Raw genomic sequence first — 19120 nt, forward strand, 5'->3', positions numbered from 1 at the left:
TATATTGATACACATGTGGATATGGGTATGGCTGGGCGTTTGCGCGTTTTGAAGCGGAGGGCGAGGGATTGGCGAAATTTCTCCGCTTGGTGTTTTTTTTGGGGGTTTGGGGGGTTTGGGGGGTTGGGAATGGTATGTAGTATATTTGCGTATTTGCACTTGCATATATCTGGGGCGTTTGGGTTGGGTTGGTTTGGTTCAGTTCAATTCAGTTCAGTTCAATTCAGTTCAATTCAATTCAATTCAGTTCAGTTCAGTTCTATTCAGTTCAATTCAATTCAATTCAGTTCAGTTCAGTTCAATTCAGTTCAATTCAATTCAACTCCGTTCAATCATCCATCCATCCACTTCCCCATCCACCCCCCTCCTTCCAACACTCTCGCGCAACCCCCCTCCCCCCACCCCAACGCTCGGCGACTCGAGCAAAGTTACCTAGACGAATGTACAAAAACACACCTGCTTCCCCTCCACCTTCCACTTTCCTTCCAGTCCAGCCCAGCCCAGCCCCTGCGCCTGCACCAGCACCAGCACCAGCACCAGCAGATTGCCGCACAAAATCTCCGACAACGACGACGCCCTCTACAGGGGCAAACTTGGACAGTGCATTGGAAATACGGATACGGATACGGAGTACGGACATGGGTGTGGGCGTGGGCATGTGTATGTACTACGTATACATCTTATCTGGCTGGTTCGCTGGCTAGCCAGCTGAATACATGGACGTACACCGACCGTGCTTTGGATAGAATGAATGTCTATAGTGGATGTGAAAGGGCCGGGGGGGTTGGGGGCTTGGAGTATGGAAGCCTGATGACGACGGAGCTATTTGCGGGAATATGTGCGTGTGTTGAGGGAATTATGTACACTGTACGTACAATCATGTTGAGGTTAGTGGTTATCGTGCACCGGCTTTTTGGGATGGGGATGGGGATGGGGTGGTGGTGGTGGCATGGATGTAGGCCTACGTAAGGCTGAATGGGGGGTGGGATTTTCCGGGGGAAATGTAGCCAATTAGCAGTTGGAGGAGGGTAGGGTATGTAGCATGTAGCATGTTACTACTCTAGGATTGGCTGGGTTACTGGGGTGGGAATGTAGATGATGTTAATTATACACGTATATTGTAACATGCATACATCCTGGCACCAATCCTCGCTTGAACTACCCTGACCTGTTTATGAAGGGAAAAAACCGCCGATAGGATTTTCCGCCGACGGCTTTTTGGCACCTTGGCGCTGTTCAGCGTCCATCGGGATCGCATGATATTTTTAGTTCCGTAGGCATGAGGTGCTGGAGAAGGTGTTTGCGCGAGGAAACAAGAACGCCTAGTTGACGTCTTTGTTTTGTAAAAGTTGATACATGACATCATGCTTGCGGCTGAGACACTGCCGGAGAGTGCTGACTTGCGAGTGCACGTGGGACATGATGGGATGAAGAGCGCATCATGGAGGTGAAGTCGATGGTGGGCGTGTATAGAGACGCAGACGGTAGAGGCCAATAAGCTGACGATGGGCATTCCGTATCACGCTCACCCCAGTGCCTTGACTTTCTTCTTTTTCTTCTTGACACCCTCGCCCTCTGGCTTCTTGCCTTGGGCAAAGTCTCTCCAGTTATTGATGCGCGCATCGCGAGTTTTCTCCCACGCATCTTCCAGCTCGCGCTTCCTCTTGCGCTCCTGGATCTCCTCATCTTCCTTCCTTTGCGCGCGTCCTTCCTCGCGCATCTGCGCTTTCATCTGCCGTTGTTTTCGCAATTCATTGTCTCTGATGACCCAGATGGTCTTCTCCCTCCACTCCTTTGCAAACTCCTCGCCCCGCGTCTCTTCGTCGTCAGCTGTCAGCTTCTTCTCGCGCATCAACAACATGCGCGCATCCGCAATGTTTTCGTCGAGTTCGGCGCGCAGCTTCTCGTCAAGAAGCACAGTCTGCGCTTTTTTAAGCCGATCAAAGGCATCTGGGGCAAGTGGGTTACTTGTCTTGTCGGGATGGATGAGGAGGGATTTGGCGCGGTAGACTTTCTTGATATCGCTTTCGGGGACACCGGGCTGGAGGCCGAGGACGGCGTATGCATCAAGAGCAAAGACGCTGCGGATTCCTGTATGCATATTAGAAAGACGCCAGTAGGTTGGATAGAGACCATAATTTACGGTCAATCTCCGCATCCTTAAGTAGAGTTAGTAATTTATCTAGTGAATAGTGAACTATAGGGACATATCGCCGTGCGTGACTTACTTTGTCCATCTCCTTGCCCACCGCCGTGAGCTCAGCATCGAAGTAATCCGCCATATTGATTATCGTGTGGTCGTATGGTAGAGTGCAATCAATGATTGGTGAGAGTTGGAGAAAGTGGTGAGGATGATGGACAGCAACACGGAGGTGAGCAAGATCCCCGCGGGCAACGGGCACGGACGCTGTTCCTGGCTCCACCTAAAAAGTTTCGAGATGCGATGCGACGCCTACTACAACCCGTACTCAACCGAATATCCCCCCCCCGCCCCCCTTCGGCTACGCATAAGAATGGCGGCACCAGGTATAACAGGTCGCACGCGGCCTACCAAGGTCAAGAAGCGTGAAAACATACAGAAAAGGAAGCGCGACGATGTCGACGTAGAGAAATTGGAGCAAGCAGTGCAGGCACTGGTATGGCAGCAGTGTCGCATGCTACATGTGTATAAACGGCTAATTTTCTCCTTCCAGGACCCCAAGAATGGCGACTATAAAGACTTCACTGATCTCCCCCTCTCCGAACCTACCAAACAGGGCCTCAAGTCGTCCCATTTCGCAGTCATGACCGACGTCCAGGCCAAAGCCATCCCACTGGCTCTTCTCGGTCGCGACATACTCGCTGCGGCCAAGACAGGAAGCGGCAAGACGCTCTCATTTCTCATACCCGTTCTCGAAAACCTCTACAGGTTGCAGCATGTTGGCCAAGATGCAGGCTTGGGCGCATTGATCCTTTCTCCTACTCGCGAGTTGGCCATCCAGATATTCGACGTCCTCCGCAAGATCGGACGGCATGGCCACATGTTCTCAGCTAGTCTGCTCATCGGCGGCAAGAGTCTAGAGGCGGAGCGGAATGCGTTGCCCAAGACCAACATTCTCGTCGCAACGCCCGGTCGACTGCTTCAGCACCTGTCACAAACGGCCATGTTCAGTGCCGACGATCTCAAAATGCTGGTCCTGGACGAGGCTGACCGCATCCTTGACATGGGTTTCCAGCGCGACGTGGACGCTATCATCGACTATCTACCAAAAGAGAGGCAAACGTTGTTGTTTTCAGCTACACAGTCGAAAAAGGTGTCGGACCTTGCACGTCTGAGTCTCCAGGATCCGGAGTATGTATCTGTTCATGCTGAAGATAAGAGTGCGACACCCAAGGGCCTCACGCAAAATTACATTATTTGTCCTCTCGAGGAGAAGATGGATACGCTCTGGAGTTTTATACAAGCAAGCAAAAAGTCCAAAATTCTCTGCTTCTTCTCAACAGCCAAGACTGTGCGATTTGTTTACGAATCCTTCCGACACATGCAGCCAGGTATACCACTGTTACACATACACGGACGGCAAAAACAAGGCGCTCGACTTGAAACTACGGCAAAGTTCTCTGCGGCGAAATATTCGTGCCTATTTGCGACGGACGTAGCTGCCCGAGGTCTTGATTTCCCAGCAGTCGATTTTGTCATTCAGGTCGATTGTCCTGATGATGTTGATACTTATATCCACCGCGTCGGCCGCACAGCTCGTTACAATCGCGAGGGTCGCGGTGTCGTATTTCTTGCACCAAGCGAAGAAGAGGGCATGCTGAAGCGTCTGGAAGCTAAAAAGGTGCCCGTGGAGATGATCAATGTTCGCCAGAAGAAGCGAACGACAATCAAGGACCAACTACAAAACATGTGTTTCCAGGATCCAGCGCTCAAATACCTAGGTCAAAAAGCCTTCATGACGCATGTCAAGTCAATCTATCTACAGAAAGATAAAGAGGTGTTCAAGCTCAAGGAATACGATCTTGAGGCATATGCAGCAAGTCTAGGGCTGCCCGGCACACCTAGGATCAAGTTCTTGCAAAACGATGATAGCAAGCAACGGAAACAGGCATCACGACAAGTTATTGAAGTTTCCGACTCTTCAGACGAAGAAGAAACAACGAAGAAGGCGAAGCCTGTGCGCACAAAGTATGATCGCATGTTCGAGAGGCAGAACCAGGATGTATTGGCCGAACATTACAAGAAGCTTGTCAGACGTGGAGACGAGGATGGTGCCGCAGCCAACGACTTTACGGGCGCAGAGACTGGGGTTAACGGTGATGTTGATGACTTCATGGCTGTCAAGCGAAGAATACCCGCGTCAGACGACGAGGAAGACTTTGGCATTGCCGAAAGCGAAGAGCAAATTGCACCTGGTGGTCGAATAGTTCACTTGGCGGGAGCTTCAAAACCTCTCGTTATCGACAGCAATCGCCGTGAGAAACTCCTCAAATCCAAGAAAAAGCTTCTGAACTTCATGGACAAAGGTAAGAAGCTTATCTATGATGATGAGGGCAACCCACATGAAGTCTATGAGCTCGAAACGGAAGAAGACTTCAAGAGGAAAGGCTTGCCAGAGGAACAACGGCAGAGATTTATCGAGGCCGCACGAGAAACCGTGCAGACGGCAGATATTGAGGACAAGGCAACTGCTAAGGCGAAGAGAAAAGAGAAGCTCAGGAAGCGCAAGGAGCGCGAGAGGAACGAAGCAACTGAGGGTGTCGACCAGGGAGCCGAGGTCGCAGATCCTGGGGAAGATCCACTGGCCAACTTTAGGGCCGATGCAGAATACAGCGATGAAGAAGAGGAACTACCGAAGAAGAAGGAGAAGAAGTGGTTCCAGTCAGATTCAGAAGATGATGAGAAGAGCGCTAAGAAGCGGAAGAAGAACAAATCGAAACACGTCGTCGAGCAGCCAGAGACATTGGAGGATATGGAGGCTCTGGCTGCCGGACTTCTGGGTTAGTCAGATGAATATGATATCAAGGGGCCCTAGAAGTGGTGTCATGTTTAGCAAGATGATGAATACGAGCTGAATGTTCCGACTTGCTCCCATACCGTTGATCTCTTCCGATTACACCGAGACCCCTACTTGCAGCCTGATCAACCATGACCTTGTACAAGTACTCAGCGATGACCCCTGAGGGACCCTGGTAAGGCTAAAAAAAAGACATTTAAGACTTTCTCAAGCTGCCATGGGATCAATAGTCTGGACCCAGACTTGGGATCAAAGGTGGTTGGTTTGAAACACTCCGTGCGGTAGCTTCGGCCGATTATGAATTTTCATGAGCCTTCGCACGAGCGCCTCGTAGGTTGCCATGATTATCCGTAGACCTAGCCAAACAACTCTAGTGCTGACTCTCGATTTTGGAAATCAGAGGCCAGGCCACGTAGGTCAGCCCAGCTAAGCCATGGTTAAACTCTCATCATTCACTCTGCCATGTATCTGCTTCTCAGGAAGCCCCACACCCTCACAGCAGATACCTACTGTCGTCTATGCATGGTGATTCTCGTGACTGCACCCAATCTCATTGACAGCCACAACGATGCGGTTCTAGATGGAGGCTAGCAAGTAATATAATAGCACTGTAATACTATGAGCTCCAGAGATGACTGCTGGCTAGCAGCCAATGTAGCATGTCGTGAAGGCCCTCGGCTACGGAAGTTGTTCCGCTCTTTTCCAAGTATCCATCGTGCCTGTTCTGGATCTCCTTTTATTGCCCGAAATTGGCTTTTTATCTACTACGACTACTGTAGATTGTACCGTCAGTCTTTCCATCATAACATGGTATCTGTCCGCTCAAATAAAACAGCATGGTTAACTAGAGTAAAGTGGATACCATCCTTTGCATCTGACGCAGTCGCTCAATTGCTCAATCGCATTACTTGGTTCATATCCATCGCAGTTTTGAACTGTATCGCAAAGTGGGGAACCCTTAAGTTTTGCGTGGCTGCTCCACTGTAGTGAGTTAGGCGGACTCGACTCGATACGCTAGGCTTGATTCTGAAGTTCAACCTCGGCTTCTTCGCTTCAATTACGCTTTCCTCTGGTAGCGTGACAACTCCAGCTGTCCAACGTCGCTCAACCAGCGACCAGGACAAGTTACGGGCAACGGCAACAGATTCCGTGACCCAACCCTCGATATTGTACATTGATATACCTACGATGCATGGGTTGGCGGATATGCCAAATGCGGATATTTGCCGATATCACAAGCCTGAAAGTTATCCCCTTGACTGACTCTTTCTCGCGGAGAGACGACCCGGCCATACACAGCACATGCCCTCCGGCAATGGTACTTTTCGTGCATCGTCCTATGAGAATAGATGGGGCATTACTAAAGATCTCATTCGTCGATCATCAAAATTGTACGACCATCAAACCCGGATTTTCCCTTACTACCCTCAGATGCGCGATCGGCAACCGACTTTGTATATTTATACAATCTTAGCAGTAGTACAAGTTGGAGAGAGTGTCTAGAGGTACCATAGTTAGTGGGGAGCCTCCGCAGACAATTATGTCTCAAAAGGGCAAAGGACGCAAGTTCTTCCAGCAATTACAACCGACATTCGCCATCGACGTCCCACAGGCATCAACCGTCAAACTCGAATTCTTGGACCACTCTGATCCCGCCAAGGATGTTGTTGTTCGGAAGAAGGCAAGAGAATGGGTCAACAAAAATAGGGCGAAATCGAAGCAAAGTGGCAGCGGCAGCAAGTCGCAAACCACATGTCACAAGGAAGCAGACGTCGAGCTTGTCATTAGAGGCACAAAAGTCAAGAAGCTGGAGTACGACAATATAGAGGATCTTATAAAGCAAGCTGAACACTTATCACCGTCCACGGGAATCAATTCCTTCGATCCTTTCAGCCTGCTACCCAGAGTTGGGCGCAAATACGACCATATAGTCCAGTTCTTCTTGACCTCATGCCCGGAAGAGGTTCCATGCTCAGACGATAAGTATTCCGATAACTCGAAACTCGTTCCTTTCTCCAGTGACAATACTGTCATAGGAAACATGGCGAAGAGCAGGGTCACCTTCGTCTTGTGGCTGTATGCAACAGCCCTTATCCGAAATGGCATGGACAGTTCTGCGGATGCAGAAGAGGTAAGGTGGTACTATCATCATGCCTTACGCGAAATACAGGAGACCTTGAAAAGAGATGAGGTCGCTGGAGAGTACTCGGAAGACATCCTCAAGGCTGTAGCTTGTATCACAGCAGCAGCAGTATGTAGTACCTGTGAATTTGGCGAGGACATCAGTCTTCCTCAAGTAAAGACAGTGTATGCTAATATCATCGACAGAGCTTTGGTGGCATGTTCAAGACTGCCGAATTACATCGCGATGCCCTAGTAAGACTTCTAAGCATGCGCGGAGGTGGGGATTTGATTGCAGCATTACAGTCTACCGCCCCCTGGACAGCAAAGGCTATACAGTGGTACGCACGACAGTTCCCAATAACGCTGTCGATATACTGATCAAGTAGGTGCGAGATCATGGTTGCTACACAGCTCGCCGAGCGTCCCAAGATACCATATTATGTGCCTGCCCAACACACCATTCCAACGCCAGAACCAGTCATGAGAGAATCCACACGCCTTACACTAAATAGCCTCGCAAATCTTCCACCACTTTCGGCAACTCTGCAAAGGATCCTTGGTCTGTTCCATCATCTCGGATTTGCATATGCGCAAAAGAATCCTGCACCGAGAATTGATCTCTACATCCTGCAACCCCTTTACGATGTGGAGTACACACTTCTACAGGTACTAGAAGAGCAGAAAGGCCGCGACCACTACTACTCAAATGTGGACGTCTTATTGACTGAAACATTTCAGCTATACTTCTGGACTGGTCCACGTGCTCTCCCACCACAGACTCGATTGTGTGATTTCCTTATATCACGTAGTATGCGCGCATTGTTACCTCTTTTGCTCGAAGCCGTTCCCGAAGTTGACCTTGAATATATTCCTGAGACTACCGCATCTGTCCTCGACCACATGGACAATTGGGTATCCCATTCATTTCACCATCCACGCACCACTAATAACGCTATCATGTGGAGCCTGGCGCTTGGTACCGTGGTGTCGATGGGTCTGAACAGGCCAGAACACTCGTGGTTCAAAGGCCATTTTCTTTACGTCTTGCAACTCTTAGGCTTGGACAGGAGCGAGCAAGATTATCTGGACTTCCTCGAGATTTTCCCAGCCACTGAGGGGTTTCCCTGGATTGACTTAAGGATTCTCTATAAACAATTTGTGCCAAGATATCAATGAAGCCGTCGCCAGGCTCTGCAATAACTTGCGAGCGGTTAGGTCAAGCACTAGTGATCGGTGATTAGATCCCATTATCAAGACTCATATACGCTCAGGTTTAGACATTGGTCTAGTCTACGAAGCATAGCCAAAGAGATGCGATTGAGATCTGGGTACATATCTCCGGAATTACTAGCATTTGCTGGGTAACCGCTACCCGCCCAGAATTTGTTGCAGAACCTTGCACCAGACGATGAGTTCACGCAGGTACCGAATCCGCCTGCAAGAAAGCAGGAGAAGGTGAATATTGGACCATATGTGTAGCTGCATATCGTGCAGTAGCGCTGGCCATGTCCATGGTACGATATGAGCAACTTCGTATGATGACACATTCCACGAACCATCAGCGCCCCGATTCTTGCATCGCCATCTGAACGGACAAGCTAGATCGATTGATACCTAGGTCCACGATACCATGGCAGGACCCCTTAGTGGAGTCATTGAATGATGGGAAGCGAATGCAGGCAGCGTATCAAAAGAACCATAGGATGCAACTAGTCACGAATACGACAAGACAGTGGACAAAATATTCATCCTTTGCAGTCTTACTAATAAGACCAACAATCTTGACCCTATAGAACTGTAAAGAAATCTCCCCGAATCGACCTCAAGATTCTGCAAGCATGTCTGCAACGAGTGAGCACATCACTTTTCGCGAGTTTCGTCCCCATACATATCCCTACGACACTCTAGACAGAGACCAGTTAGCCAGCTATCGCATAGTACATCACCTACCCGTCGATGGCACAAGCGTCCCACGGAGGGACTCATCAAGCATTGATGGAGATCCCTCTCCGCCCAGGATCTCTCAAGAAGACCTCCCCAGGTTTCCCACTCCACCACCAACCAAGCCCCCATGTAAACTCGTCCAATTCTTTGAAGACCTATCCAAACGGCTCCTCAAGACCCTTCGATCATGCAAATTATTCCACTCCTGCTTTCCCCTCAGCGAACTCAGCGATCCCGATTCCGCAACTGCACGTATGCTGCATGCGCACTGGGAGGACCGTCCAGAACCACCACCTCATTGGACCTATCAAGCAGCGGAAAGAAGGCCCGGGATTGTTTACCTGCCGAGTTCGAGATCGCGGTTTGTAGATGACACGACGGGGAGGCCGACGTGGGTGCTTGAGGCTGAGGCTACTGAACAAGGAAGATTGTGAGGTGGACCGGAGGGTAGGAGCATTGGGTTGAGCTGTGACCTGCTAACCCCTACATTATATCCGGACTCCGGAATCAGAAGATGCAACCTGGCTTCACATTAGACGATGCTTTTGCTATCCCCAGATTCGAAAGCTTTGCTGTCTAGCACACACGCTTCTCATTGCAACTGTAGCACAACATACGCAATGTACGACCGAACCGCAAGATGCATCACGGTTCGACACGGACTGAATGGGTTCTTCTATTTCCATGCATGTCTTATTCAAAGCTTTTGTACCTGTCATCTAGCTGCATCGTCGTACGACAAAACAGGAATTTTTGATCGACCCTGCTGACTTTTTATTGTATAGCTTCTGTATCAAGACAATGGAAGTGAACCAAAAAGTCCTGTTGTTACATTCAATTTGTTACTTAATTTATAAATAATCAGAAGCTATTTTCCTCAACCACAGCTTCAAAAATCTCATAACCACCATCAAATGATCCTACCTAGCGCCCGGATATACTATCGAATGCTGTTTTGCAGCCAGTTGGCAGCGAGATTTCCTCCATTCGCCGCTCGCCATGGGCATTTATTCTCTCGGCTCTCCTTCTAGCGTTGCCAAACGGCTGAACAGTTTTAACCTGGGCGTATCTAACTTGCCCTCTTGTCCATGTTCGTCTTGTAAATCAGCCAGCATTAGGCCGCTAACTAGAAGCAAGACCTTCTCGCACGAAATATTACGGGATCTTCTGGCAAGCTTTCAGCAACGGTATACCGGTATTTAGCTCGGATGTTTGAGAAAAGTCTCATAGAGACCCTACATCAATCACCGCCACCTAAATCGCTGGAGTTTGAGGGCTGCGGAGATCGGAGAATCCGGTGATCCGAAATGCAATGCTACATAATAGTACAACTGAACAGAGCCCGGTAGCTTGAAGTTGGCGAGTATCCCGGTGGATAGCAGCGTCACATTGTCGCCCTTGTGATAGGTACCATTGTGGGCCTCGGTGCAAGCTTGAGCGCGAGCACAACCAATCTTCCAGCCAATGAGCAAGGCTGCATCATGAATGTCCGATTACCCGAACTCTCTATTCAAGTCTGGTATCACACACATAACGCAAGATTAATCGAAGCAAAGAAAAGGGCTGACACAATATTTTTAGACAAGTATGCAGTTTTATATCAACACAGATCAGCTTCACTACCACTTTCCCCTCTGTCTACACAAAAAGCTTTTTCATTGCCAGCTAAGCGTCCATCTAGCACTGGAGAGAGAACTTGGCCTTCCTGTGGGCATCCATGGCACCCCAGGCAGTCTCGTCGGCAACCTTGCCGTTCTTACCAACGGAATCTGGCTTCCAAAGCTCGTCGAAAGCCTCAAAGTAGAAAGCGTTGAAGCCGTAGTCGACCAGAGCGCAGAATCCGTGCTTGTAGAAGTGTTCGGCGTTCTCAAGTCCACCCTTGGCGTCATCATAGTCGGTACCGACAGCAGTGGGCCAACCAGTCTCACCGTTCCTGTTGCATCAAGGTTAGTTGTTGAGTCTGCTTAGCGTAGAGGACGGGGTAGAGCCTACCATAATTCAGGAACCTTATCGGCGCCACCGGCCATCTTCTCGATGTGAGTGATGGCCTGGTACATGTCGTCCAAGTAAACGTGGGTGGCGTTATCCTTGTCTGCTCCCTGCCAGAAAGCGAAAGCGTTGATCAAGATGATATCGACGACTCCAATGATAGGGTTAGCAGTTCCGTCGGCAAACCTGTCCCATGAGTCGGCAGTTCCGATCTTCATGCCTTCGGGCAGCTGAGATTTGACGATGTTGATCTTGTCCTTGAGCTCCTCACCGGTGAAATTTTGACGGTAAAGTGTCTCGGAGCCGACAGTCACAGCGTAGATGGTGTCGGAGTACTGCTGAGCAACGTCGGTGATGGCCTTGAGGTCCTTGTTGAAGGACTCCTCGACATCGGGCCAGATACCAAGAACGACCTTGATACCCTTGGCCTTGGCGGCTGGCAAGCAGTTCTTTGCCATGTTGCAGTCAGAAGCGGCATAACTACGAACAATGGTGGCGCCAGATTCGCTCTTGATAGCGTCAAAGTCATCAGCATAGTCTTGCTGGCTCTTGCACTCGCCGCTTGGAAGTTTCGTGCCGAGGGCGAATCTGTAGACAAGATCAGTATCTCATTGATTCCTCTGGTAAGGCAGAATAGGGGCATACCCCATGGTGCCCTTGGCCGCAGCGACAAGAGCAGGCGATACTGCCAAGGCAGCAGCAACGGCGGAGAATCGCATATTGATGTGGTGTCTAAATATGATTATTGGGTCCCAACAATTGCGGTCTCGAAAGTGGATCCGGCGGATGCAAGCGATGTAGGCGTCAAAGAGTGAATATACAAATTACAACGAGAGTAGGGCTACAAAAGAAGGAATGGATGTGCAGTGGGTGCACTTGACGTTGAGTCGCGGGTGTGGAGGAAGAGAAGAAAGGACGGACGGAGTTGAACCTGAACCCAGGGGCACTGCGCTAACGCCTTTTTGTCGAGACTCCCAGGCACACGCCACATGCTTCTGCCACTAAAAGCGGGTGGTGGAGCTTTGCTTATCCCAAGCTAGACAAGTTGGTATTGCGTTTATAAAAATAGCCCCGGCATTCTATGCACACGGTATCTCCTGTTTGAAACGAACAATACTGCCATGCGGACATGAGTACATGTTAGGATAGTTCGACGATCAAATTCTATCACAAGTAGAATACCCACGACTCCATCATGCATGGACCTAGGAAGTTCTTTGATAGCCTTAGGGGTTGCAGCTGCTCGTGCTTAGTCTAAGTGCATCTAAAACATGGCATTGCAATGGTCTTGGGTCTTTGAAAGAGGCATGAGAAGTCCTAGCCTCAACGCATCAGCAGCCACTTAAAGGTCTGAAGAAGATATACGACGAAGGGCAACTTCCACCTGACATCATCTCGATTATTCCTTCTCTTCTGTGCTGCTTTTACTCTCTACAGCCTGTCACTGACCATGATGAACCTCACGTAGCACAGCCAGAGATCTACTATTTCGAATTACTTTCAACTTTATTACTATAGTATTCTATGAGAGGGGTATAAAATGCTGAAAACACGCTTCCAAAGTCCGATCCAGGTGCTTTTGACATGATCAATCGTTATACAACGTCCATTATTACGCTTCAACCCCGCCTACTCGCTCCGCTTGCTGCCCTCGGCCTGCTCGCGAAGCTTTCCCTCGTGTTGACACGATCAATCTCGTATGGATTGTCGTAGTAATCATCTGCTCGCCTTTGCGATCTCCGGCTTCGGGTGGAGCGGCCTGTGCGCACCTTCTTTAGGTCGTCACCCTCAACCTCCTTTTCGGTCTTCATCTCAGCGAATCTTGGTTCATTTTCGTCGTGTTCGTGCGCTTGCACTTCGGCTTCCTCTTCTTCGGCTTGTAGTGTGGCAGCGCTGGCCTGATCGTTGTCGAATTCCTCAGCACCGTTTGCCTCTCTGGCAGCCGCTGCGTTGCGAATCTTTTGCATGAATGCAGCGGACTGAGCCGCGTATTTGCACTTTTGGCGGATGCTTTCGCCGTACTTGTAGAACAAGAATGGTAGCGGGATGCAGGCAACGGCGAGGAAGGCAGGCACCGATGAAGCCCAGTGAATACCGAGACGATCATACATTTGCGACGTGAAAAGAGGAAAGGCTGCACCGAAGAGGGACCTGATGATTCCATTTCCTGCCAAGACAGAGGCGGCGAAGATGGTATAGGAGTCGATGAGGTAGTTCATGATGGAAAGGAAGATGAGAACCATGCCGAATCCGAAGAATATGGTACCAGTTGTGCATGCAGCCCAATGAATCGAGGGCGAGTTGGTCCATGCGAACCAGAAAAGTCCAATTGGCAAGAAGATGCCGCCGACGATACACATGGGTAGACGGGCCTCGGGAGTTGTGTAGCCCTTTCCGGATGCCACAACCTTTTTCATGTACATCTTGTTGTCGTATAAGATGACGTAAAGGATAGCAAGGACGATTCCAACGGCCACGGCAATGAACGGGAGACCACTGACGCCCTCGTTCCAGCCACGACCGATGCGGTAGACAATGGGGAAGGCCCCAAAGAGCATGTACAGAATGCCATAGATGATGGCATGGTATAGCGATAAGAGCAGGACAATTGGCTCGGTGAAGAGGAGGACCCAAGGTCGCTTGAGACCGGTTGAGAAAGCCTCTCCGAGAGTCGTCTTGCCTTGATCGATGTCGACGCGGGATCGGTAGACTTTTCCAGAGAGCTTGGACAGTCTTTCTGCGCGTCGCCTCAGAAGAACCGGGGGGTATGTCTCAGGAACCAGGCAGGTGACGATGACCAACATGACCCCAGACCAGATAGCCATAAGACCGCTCACCCATCTCCATCCCTCAGTCATACCCAGAAAGCCTCCAATGATAGGGCCAAGTACAGGGCCCATGAAAGGAGCTGCTGAGAATACGCTCATGGCCAGCCCTCGCTCGTTTGCCGAGAATAAATCGGCGATGACGCCTCCGGCGTTTGTGAGTGGACTGGATCCAAAGGCAGCAGCGAAGAATCGAAGGATAAGGAGGCCGTAAATATTCGTTGCTCCAGCCGCGCCAGCATTGAAAGCCGTAAAGGCAATGTACGTTCCCAAGAAGACAATCTGACGGCCGTAGAGTTCGGAGAAGGGAGCCCAAAGAAGTGGGCCAAGAGCAAATCCCAGGACGAAAAGCGAGACACCGAGTGTGACGACGATCTGGCTAACACCAAACTCGACCATGACCTGCTGGATACCTGGAAATTATTAGATTAGATACTATATGGTAATCTCTGCATGTGCGAGCGATTATTGACATACCTCCAGAAAATGCAGATGAACAGAAAGAAACGACCAAGACGGAATTGGCGACGGCAAGAGCCATGATCCATTTTTTAGTCTTGGTGAACGTCATGGGATTCCTTGGGTCGTTGTCTATCCATTCGACGACGAAGGGATCTTCTTCTGTGCCCTCGCCATCATATTCCCAGTCGATGATTTCGTTGGTGACCGCACCCTGGTCCATGATCATCTTCCAGTGGGAAATGCCTTCTCTTCCCGACTCGACATCCCTCTCTGGCCTTTCAGACCCTTTCTCCATAGTGTTGGTCATGTATGTGTCGATCTAATATTTTTGTAGAGGAGGTGAAGATCGTCGACGGGTAGTGAATCTGGGGAGATGAGGGCAAAGCCCAAGTATTAACAAGCTAGTAATGACAAACGAGGAATTATGGTAAAACACAAGTTCAAATGGAATCATCAAGCGGCGGGGGACACGCCCCATATAAAGAGCCACATCACACCAGGCAAGCGTCAGACAGAGGTTACACACAGGTGGCAAAGCGCTCACAATCTTTGGGTATCTCCTCTTATTTCCGTTGCGATCACACTATTACTAGCAAAAAAAGCTTTTTGCTGTCGCAACCAGGCCAGAGCGTGTGATGACACTATGATCCAAGACTAAAACCTCGGCCGAGATCCCAACGCCCGCCATACCGCACTAGATGCAAAGCACGAGGCTGTGGCGTCTGCAAAAGCGAATCGGCAGACAAAGATTCTGCATGAAACCGAGATCCAATTTTCCTTTCTGTCTGGGCTTCCGTCGTGCCCGTCCTGCATTGTCCCCGGTGGCAGATCGGACTCTGTGCGTCATACCGTGTACGGTACGGTACGGTCGCTATGCCCAAAAGCGGAAGTACCGAGCTGCCGAGGCATATCTGTGAATAGATAACGTCCTTGGAAGAGTCTTCCCAATCCAAGTGAATCCACCTCCAGTCAGTCAGGCGGAGGATCGGACGCGGACTTTACGGTACTGGCATGGACAGTCTAGGTCTGCTGAAGGAGTACAAAAGACTCGCAGTAAGCACTGGTTAATCTAATAATCATTACTGAGCACCCACATAGAGGGTCACAGGGCCCCAGAAGCTGGGAAATCATGGCCATGACTGTCGAGAATGATATGGCTCAACATCATCTCCACTGAAACGTCCCAAGCTTTGGTGTTTTCTTGCAGACGGCCTATCTCTCATGCGTAAATGTCACTGTATCGGATGGGAAAGCAATACCGGTACCACTGCCGAAGTCAACATACGGTGTGAGAACTCGCACCATATACATACAGATACGCCTTTGTGGACTGTTACATCCGCCTTGGTGTTTAGTAGTGTGTTGGAGCCTACGCGTTCCTAAACCACCACGCCACCACCACGCCATATTGTTGAACTTTTGTAATCGGGCCTCCATTAGCACCTGTACTATACAGTACCTGTACTATACAGTACCTGTACTATACAGTACAGTACGTAGGCCGTAGCCGCCCTAGACAACCATGAATACAAATCCACCTCCCTATAACGCCCAAACCTAACAACCACCTTCACACCCATTACACCCATCCCAAACACTCCCCACGAGCCCCAAAACCAAAACAACATGCCAAACTCCAACCCATCCCACCTCAAACCCCCCAACCACCATCCCTAGCCGCCAAGCCCCCAACACCCCCCCAAGAAACCCAACAAGCCTTTCCAAGATTGCCATGCGCCCGCCTTCCCGCCGCACCTATAAGCCACACACACACAACACTCCCAAGTCCAAGCCCAAGTATCCAACGCCCAACGCACCCACCCACTCCCCCCCCCAAAAAAAAACCCAAGCAAAACCGCGCGCCGTCAGCCGCCGCAACTCGCCCAAACCAAAGTGGGTCCTGGCCTCATGCTTACCGTACCTGTACTGTAGATATAATACATGTGATCCATATCCGCACGATTCACGCTCTAGAAACGGGGATTCGGGTGGGACCTGCGACCCCGCCCGCAGTACGGTGTCAGGCAGAATTAGCAATTTTACTGCTACAACGGCATTGCAAGGATGCGAAATCATTTTCATTGTGTTTTACCCACCTGCCTACATAGTACGGTAGCCAGGCCATGGTAATACGAATGTTGGGAGATGTTGCAATTGCAATTGCAGCCGTGGGGAAGTAGTAGGTACAGTACCGGTACGGTAGGACCTAGGTTATGGTATGTCAGCGCTTGCTGAGTGTGAACGCTATATAGGTAATTTCCTTTTTTCTTTATCCGGCGCTAGAAACGGGGGTTACAGGGGTTCGACAATTTTTTCTTCGGTTTTACGGGTTTTACATAGCTAAGAAGCAAAGCAGGCAAATGCAAGCGAAAGCAAGGGCGGTGGTTCTCATGCTGTTGCTATGGGTTTTTACTTGTGTTACTGGGGCGGATTGAGGAAAGGTTTTGTTGGTGAGAGAGATGAGTTTAGCTTATCATGGTAATTTTTAATAATCTCCAAACTTTAAAAGGTTAGGAATAATGCAATTTTCCTTTTTCCTGTGCTGGAAATTTCCATTGCATATTTGGACTTTTAAATTTCGCCATTTACAATCATTTACATGGTGCCGAGTACGCCGGTGTGTAACGCCCATGTGCCTGCTGATTCCTGACCAAGGTAACGAGAAAAGAAGTCATGACCATATCGTAACCAAGAAGAAAAAAAGCTCCTCCTCCCTCTTTTACACCTCGTTACTGGGATATGCAACCTTTTCTGTAGGCAAAAACTCCTCCTTGATCGACCTCATGTTTACAAAGCGAGCCAACAGGTTTGCGCTTCCAGCCTTGTCGTTGGTACCACTTGCGCGTGAGCCACCAAAGGGTTGTTGTCCAACCACGGCGCCTGTGCTCTTGCAATTGATGTAGAAGTTGCCGGCAGTGTTGCGGAGCTTATCCGATGCGTATTTGATCGTCTCGCGGTCTTTGGCGAAGACGGCACCAGTCAAGGCGTATTCGGAAGTCTCGTCAATTTGCTTGATAATCTTTGTGAAGGCGTCGGGTGCGGCGTCGTCGTATACATAAGCAACGAGGATGGGCCCGAAGAGCTCGCGAGACAGGAGAGGGTGGTTGGGGTTCGTAGTCTCGTAAATTGTGGGGTGGATGAAGTAGCCCTTGCTGCTGTCGTGCTTGCCGCCAACAATGAGCTTCAACTCCGAGTCGTTCTTGGCCTCATCGATGACACCGGAAAGCTTTTTGAAGGAAGCTTCGTGGATGACGGGGCCGATGAAGTTGGAAAAGTCAGATGGCTCGCCAATCTTGAGGGCTTCGACTTCCTTGACGAGAATTTCCTTGAACTCGGGCCAGACGGATTTTGGTACGTATAGACGGGAGCAAGCGCTGCACTTTTGCCCCTGATACTCAAAGGCACCCCGGACGGTCTGAATAGCTGCGTTGTGAATATCGGCATCTTTGTGGATGAGATGGAAGTTCTTGCCACCAGTCTCGCCAACGATGCGTGGGTAGCTCTGGTATTTGCCCTCCGCGACACCACCAGCAATCTTGCCGTACAAAGATCTAAAAACTGCTGTGCTTCCCGTGTAGTGGAGTGCGGCAAATTGTCTGTGAGAAAGAACTTCTTGGGTCACTTCAACGGCATCACCAGGAACCCATTGGACTACGTTCGGTGGCAGTCCAGCTTCAATGAGGATCTGGTAAAGAAGCCAGTTGGAGGTAATAGCAGCAGGAGATGGCTTCCAGACAACAACGTTACCCATGAGGGCTGGTGCAGCAGGAAGATTGCCGCCAATTGCCGTGAAGTTGAAGGGAGACACGGCGTATACGAAGCCCTCCAATGGGCGGTATTCGACGCGGTTCCACACTCCTGGAGAGTTGTGTGTTGGTTGGATTCCGTATGTTTCCTCGGCGTATTTGACATTGAATCTGGAAGATGTCAACAATACCCTCTTGCCATGTCAAATTCCAAGGTTACCTCAAGAAATCGCACAACTCGGCCGCTGCGTCAATCTCAGCTTGCCAAGCATTCTTGCCCTGGCCCACCATAGTCGCAGCCATGATCTCGTACCGGTATTTGGTGGAAACCAGATCGGCGGCCTTCAAGAATACAGCAGCGCGTTCAGCAAATGGCAACGCTTCCCATGCTGGCTTGGCTGCCAATGCCGAATCTATCGCCTTCTTTACGTCTGCCTTGCTTGCATTGGAGTACTTGGCAACAACGTCTGCGTGCGACGAGGGGTTATGTTGTGTGAGGATGGAGGAGTTGTTGATCTGTCACGGTATTAGGAAAGCCAATCTTGTCTCTGAGAATGGGTAGGCCATACGTATTCTCCGCCGACTGCGAGCGGTACCTGGACCGGGCCTTGCTTCTTCAGTCTTGCAATTGCTTCTTGCAGCCTCTGCCTATCGACCGAGCCTTTCGCGTAGTGTTGCTAATCACAGAGGTCAGTCATCTTCTCCGAAACAAGACCACTTTGATCAAGCATACATTTGGCTCATTGTTGATTGTGGGGAGCTTGAAGTTCGCAATTGAACCTGCATATCTTCTCGATGCTACCTGAGCACCTGCGTAAGCGACAGGGAGCGAGTTGAGCGTCTTGGTGGCGGAGCGCAGAGGTCGAAGGCTTTTTGAAGGGACCATGTTGGGTATTCGTGGGGTAAAATGAATGCGACTTTTGTGAATGGCTAGGAGCTTTATTATGTAGTCTGACCTCCAAACCTTGACAGTGACGAAGCTGGGGAAACAGCCGATGCAAACCGCAGTGGGGCAGAACCACTACGTGTAAGA

The 19120-nt window shown here is 50.0% G+C and overlaps 8 protein-coding genes across 8 annotated transcripts; 3 read left to right on the forward strand and 5 right to left on the reverse strand.

Annotated features, from left to right (window-relative positions):
• Positions 1–328: 328 nt before the first annotated feature.
• Positions 329–822, reverse strand: IAQ61_005861 (uncharacterized protein; the record flags this gene model as incomplete). The annotated part of the gene is made up of 2 exons (XM_003836091.2): positions 329–667; positions 727–822. Coding segments are annotated over 2 exons (435 nt in total), but the record flags the coding sequence as incomplete, so codon positions are not given.
• Positions 823–1525: 703 nt separating this feature from the next.
• On the reverse strand, positions 1526–2376 carry IAQ61_005862 (uncharacterized protein; the record flags this gene model as incomplete). The annotated part of the gene is made up of 3 exons (XM_003836090.2): positions 2229–2376; positions 2144–2159; positions 1526–2091 (listed from the first exon to the last, which is right to left on the reverse strand). The coding sequence occupies exons 1-3, from the start codon at positions 2280–2282 to the stop codon at positions 1526–1528; spliced, it is 636 nt and encodes a 211-aa protein (XP_003836138.2). The 5' UTR covers positions 2283–2376.
• A 97-nt stretch (positions 2377–2473) lies between these two features.
• Positions 2474–5272, forward strand: DBP4 (ATP-dependent RNA helicase dbp4). The gene is made up of 2 exons (XM_066096966.1): positions 2474–2636; positions 2694–5272. Exons 1-2 carry the CDS (start codon positions 2514–2516, stop codon positions 4983–4985), a joined length of 2415 nt encoding a protein of 804 aa, XP_065952958.1. The 5' UTR covers positions 2474–2513; the 3' UTR covers positions 4986–5272.
• A 1265-nt stretch (positions 5273–6537) lies between these two features.
• Positions 6538–8297, forward strand: IAQ61_005864 (uncharacterized protein; the record flags this gene model as incomplete). Its single annotated transcript, XM_003836087.1, has 3 exons — positions 6538–7248; positions 7326–7459; positions 7508–8297. The coding sequence occupies 3 exons, from the start codon at positions 6538–6540 to the stop codon at positions 8295–8297; spliced, it is 1635 nt and encodes a 544-aa protein (XP_003836135.1).
• A 662-nt stretch (positions 8298–8959) lies between these two features.
• IAQ61_005865 (uncharacterized protein) lies at positions 8960–9499 on the forward strand (the record flags this gene model as incomplete). Its single annotated transcript, XM_003836086.1, has 1 exon — positions 8960–9499. One exon carries the CDS (start codon positions 8960–8962, stop codon positions 9497–9499), a length of 540 nt encoding a protein of 179 aa, XP_003836134.1.
• A 1243-nt stretch (positions 9500–10742) lies between these two features.
• Positions 10743–11773, reverse strand: IAQ61_005866 (uncharacterized protein; the record flags this gene model as incomplete). The annotated part of the gene is made up of 3 exons (XM_003836085.2): positions 10743–10998; positions 11058–11642; positions 11700–11773. The coding sequence occupies 3 exons, from the start codon at positions 11771–11773 to the stop codon at positions 10743–10745; spliced, it is 915 nt and encodes a 304-aa protein (XP_003836133.2).
• Positions 11774–12673: 900 nt separating this feature from the next.
• IAQ61_005867 (uncharacterized protein) lies at positions 12674–14648 on the reverse strand (the record flags this gene model as incomplete). Its single annotated transcript, XM_003836084.2, has 2 exons — positions 12674–14292; positions 14357–14648. The coding sequence occupies 2 exons, from the start codon at positions 14646–14648 to the stop codon at positions 12674–12676; spliced, it is 1911 nt and encodes a 636-aa protein (XP_003836132.2).
• Positions 14649–16077: 1429 nt separating this feature from the next.
• Positions 16078–18988, reverse strand: IAQ61_005868 (uncharacterized protein). The gene is made up of 4 exons (XM_003836083.2): positions 18821–18988; positions 18657–18764; positions 18308–18603; positions 16078–18258 (listed from the first exon to the last, which is right to left on the reverse strand). Exons 1-4 carry the CDS (start codon positions 18971–18973, stop codon positions 17061–17063), a joined length of 1755 nt encoding a protein of 584 aa, XP_003836131.1. The 5' UTR covers positions 18974–18988; the 3' UTR covers positions 16078–17060.
• Between the last annotated feature and the right edge of the window lie 132 nt (positions 18989–19120).

Source organism: Plenodomus lingam (assembly GCF_022343315.1).
Source record: "Plenodomus lingam strain CAN1 chromosome Unknown contig_23, whole genome shotgun sequence".
In the NCBI taxonomy this organism is placed as follows: Eukaryota; Fungi; Ascomycota; class Dothideomycetes; order Pleosporales; family Leptosphaeriaceae; genus Plenodomus; species Plenodomus lingam.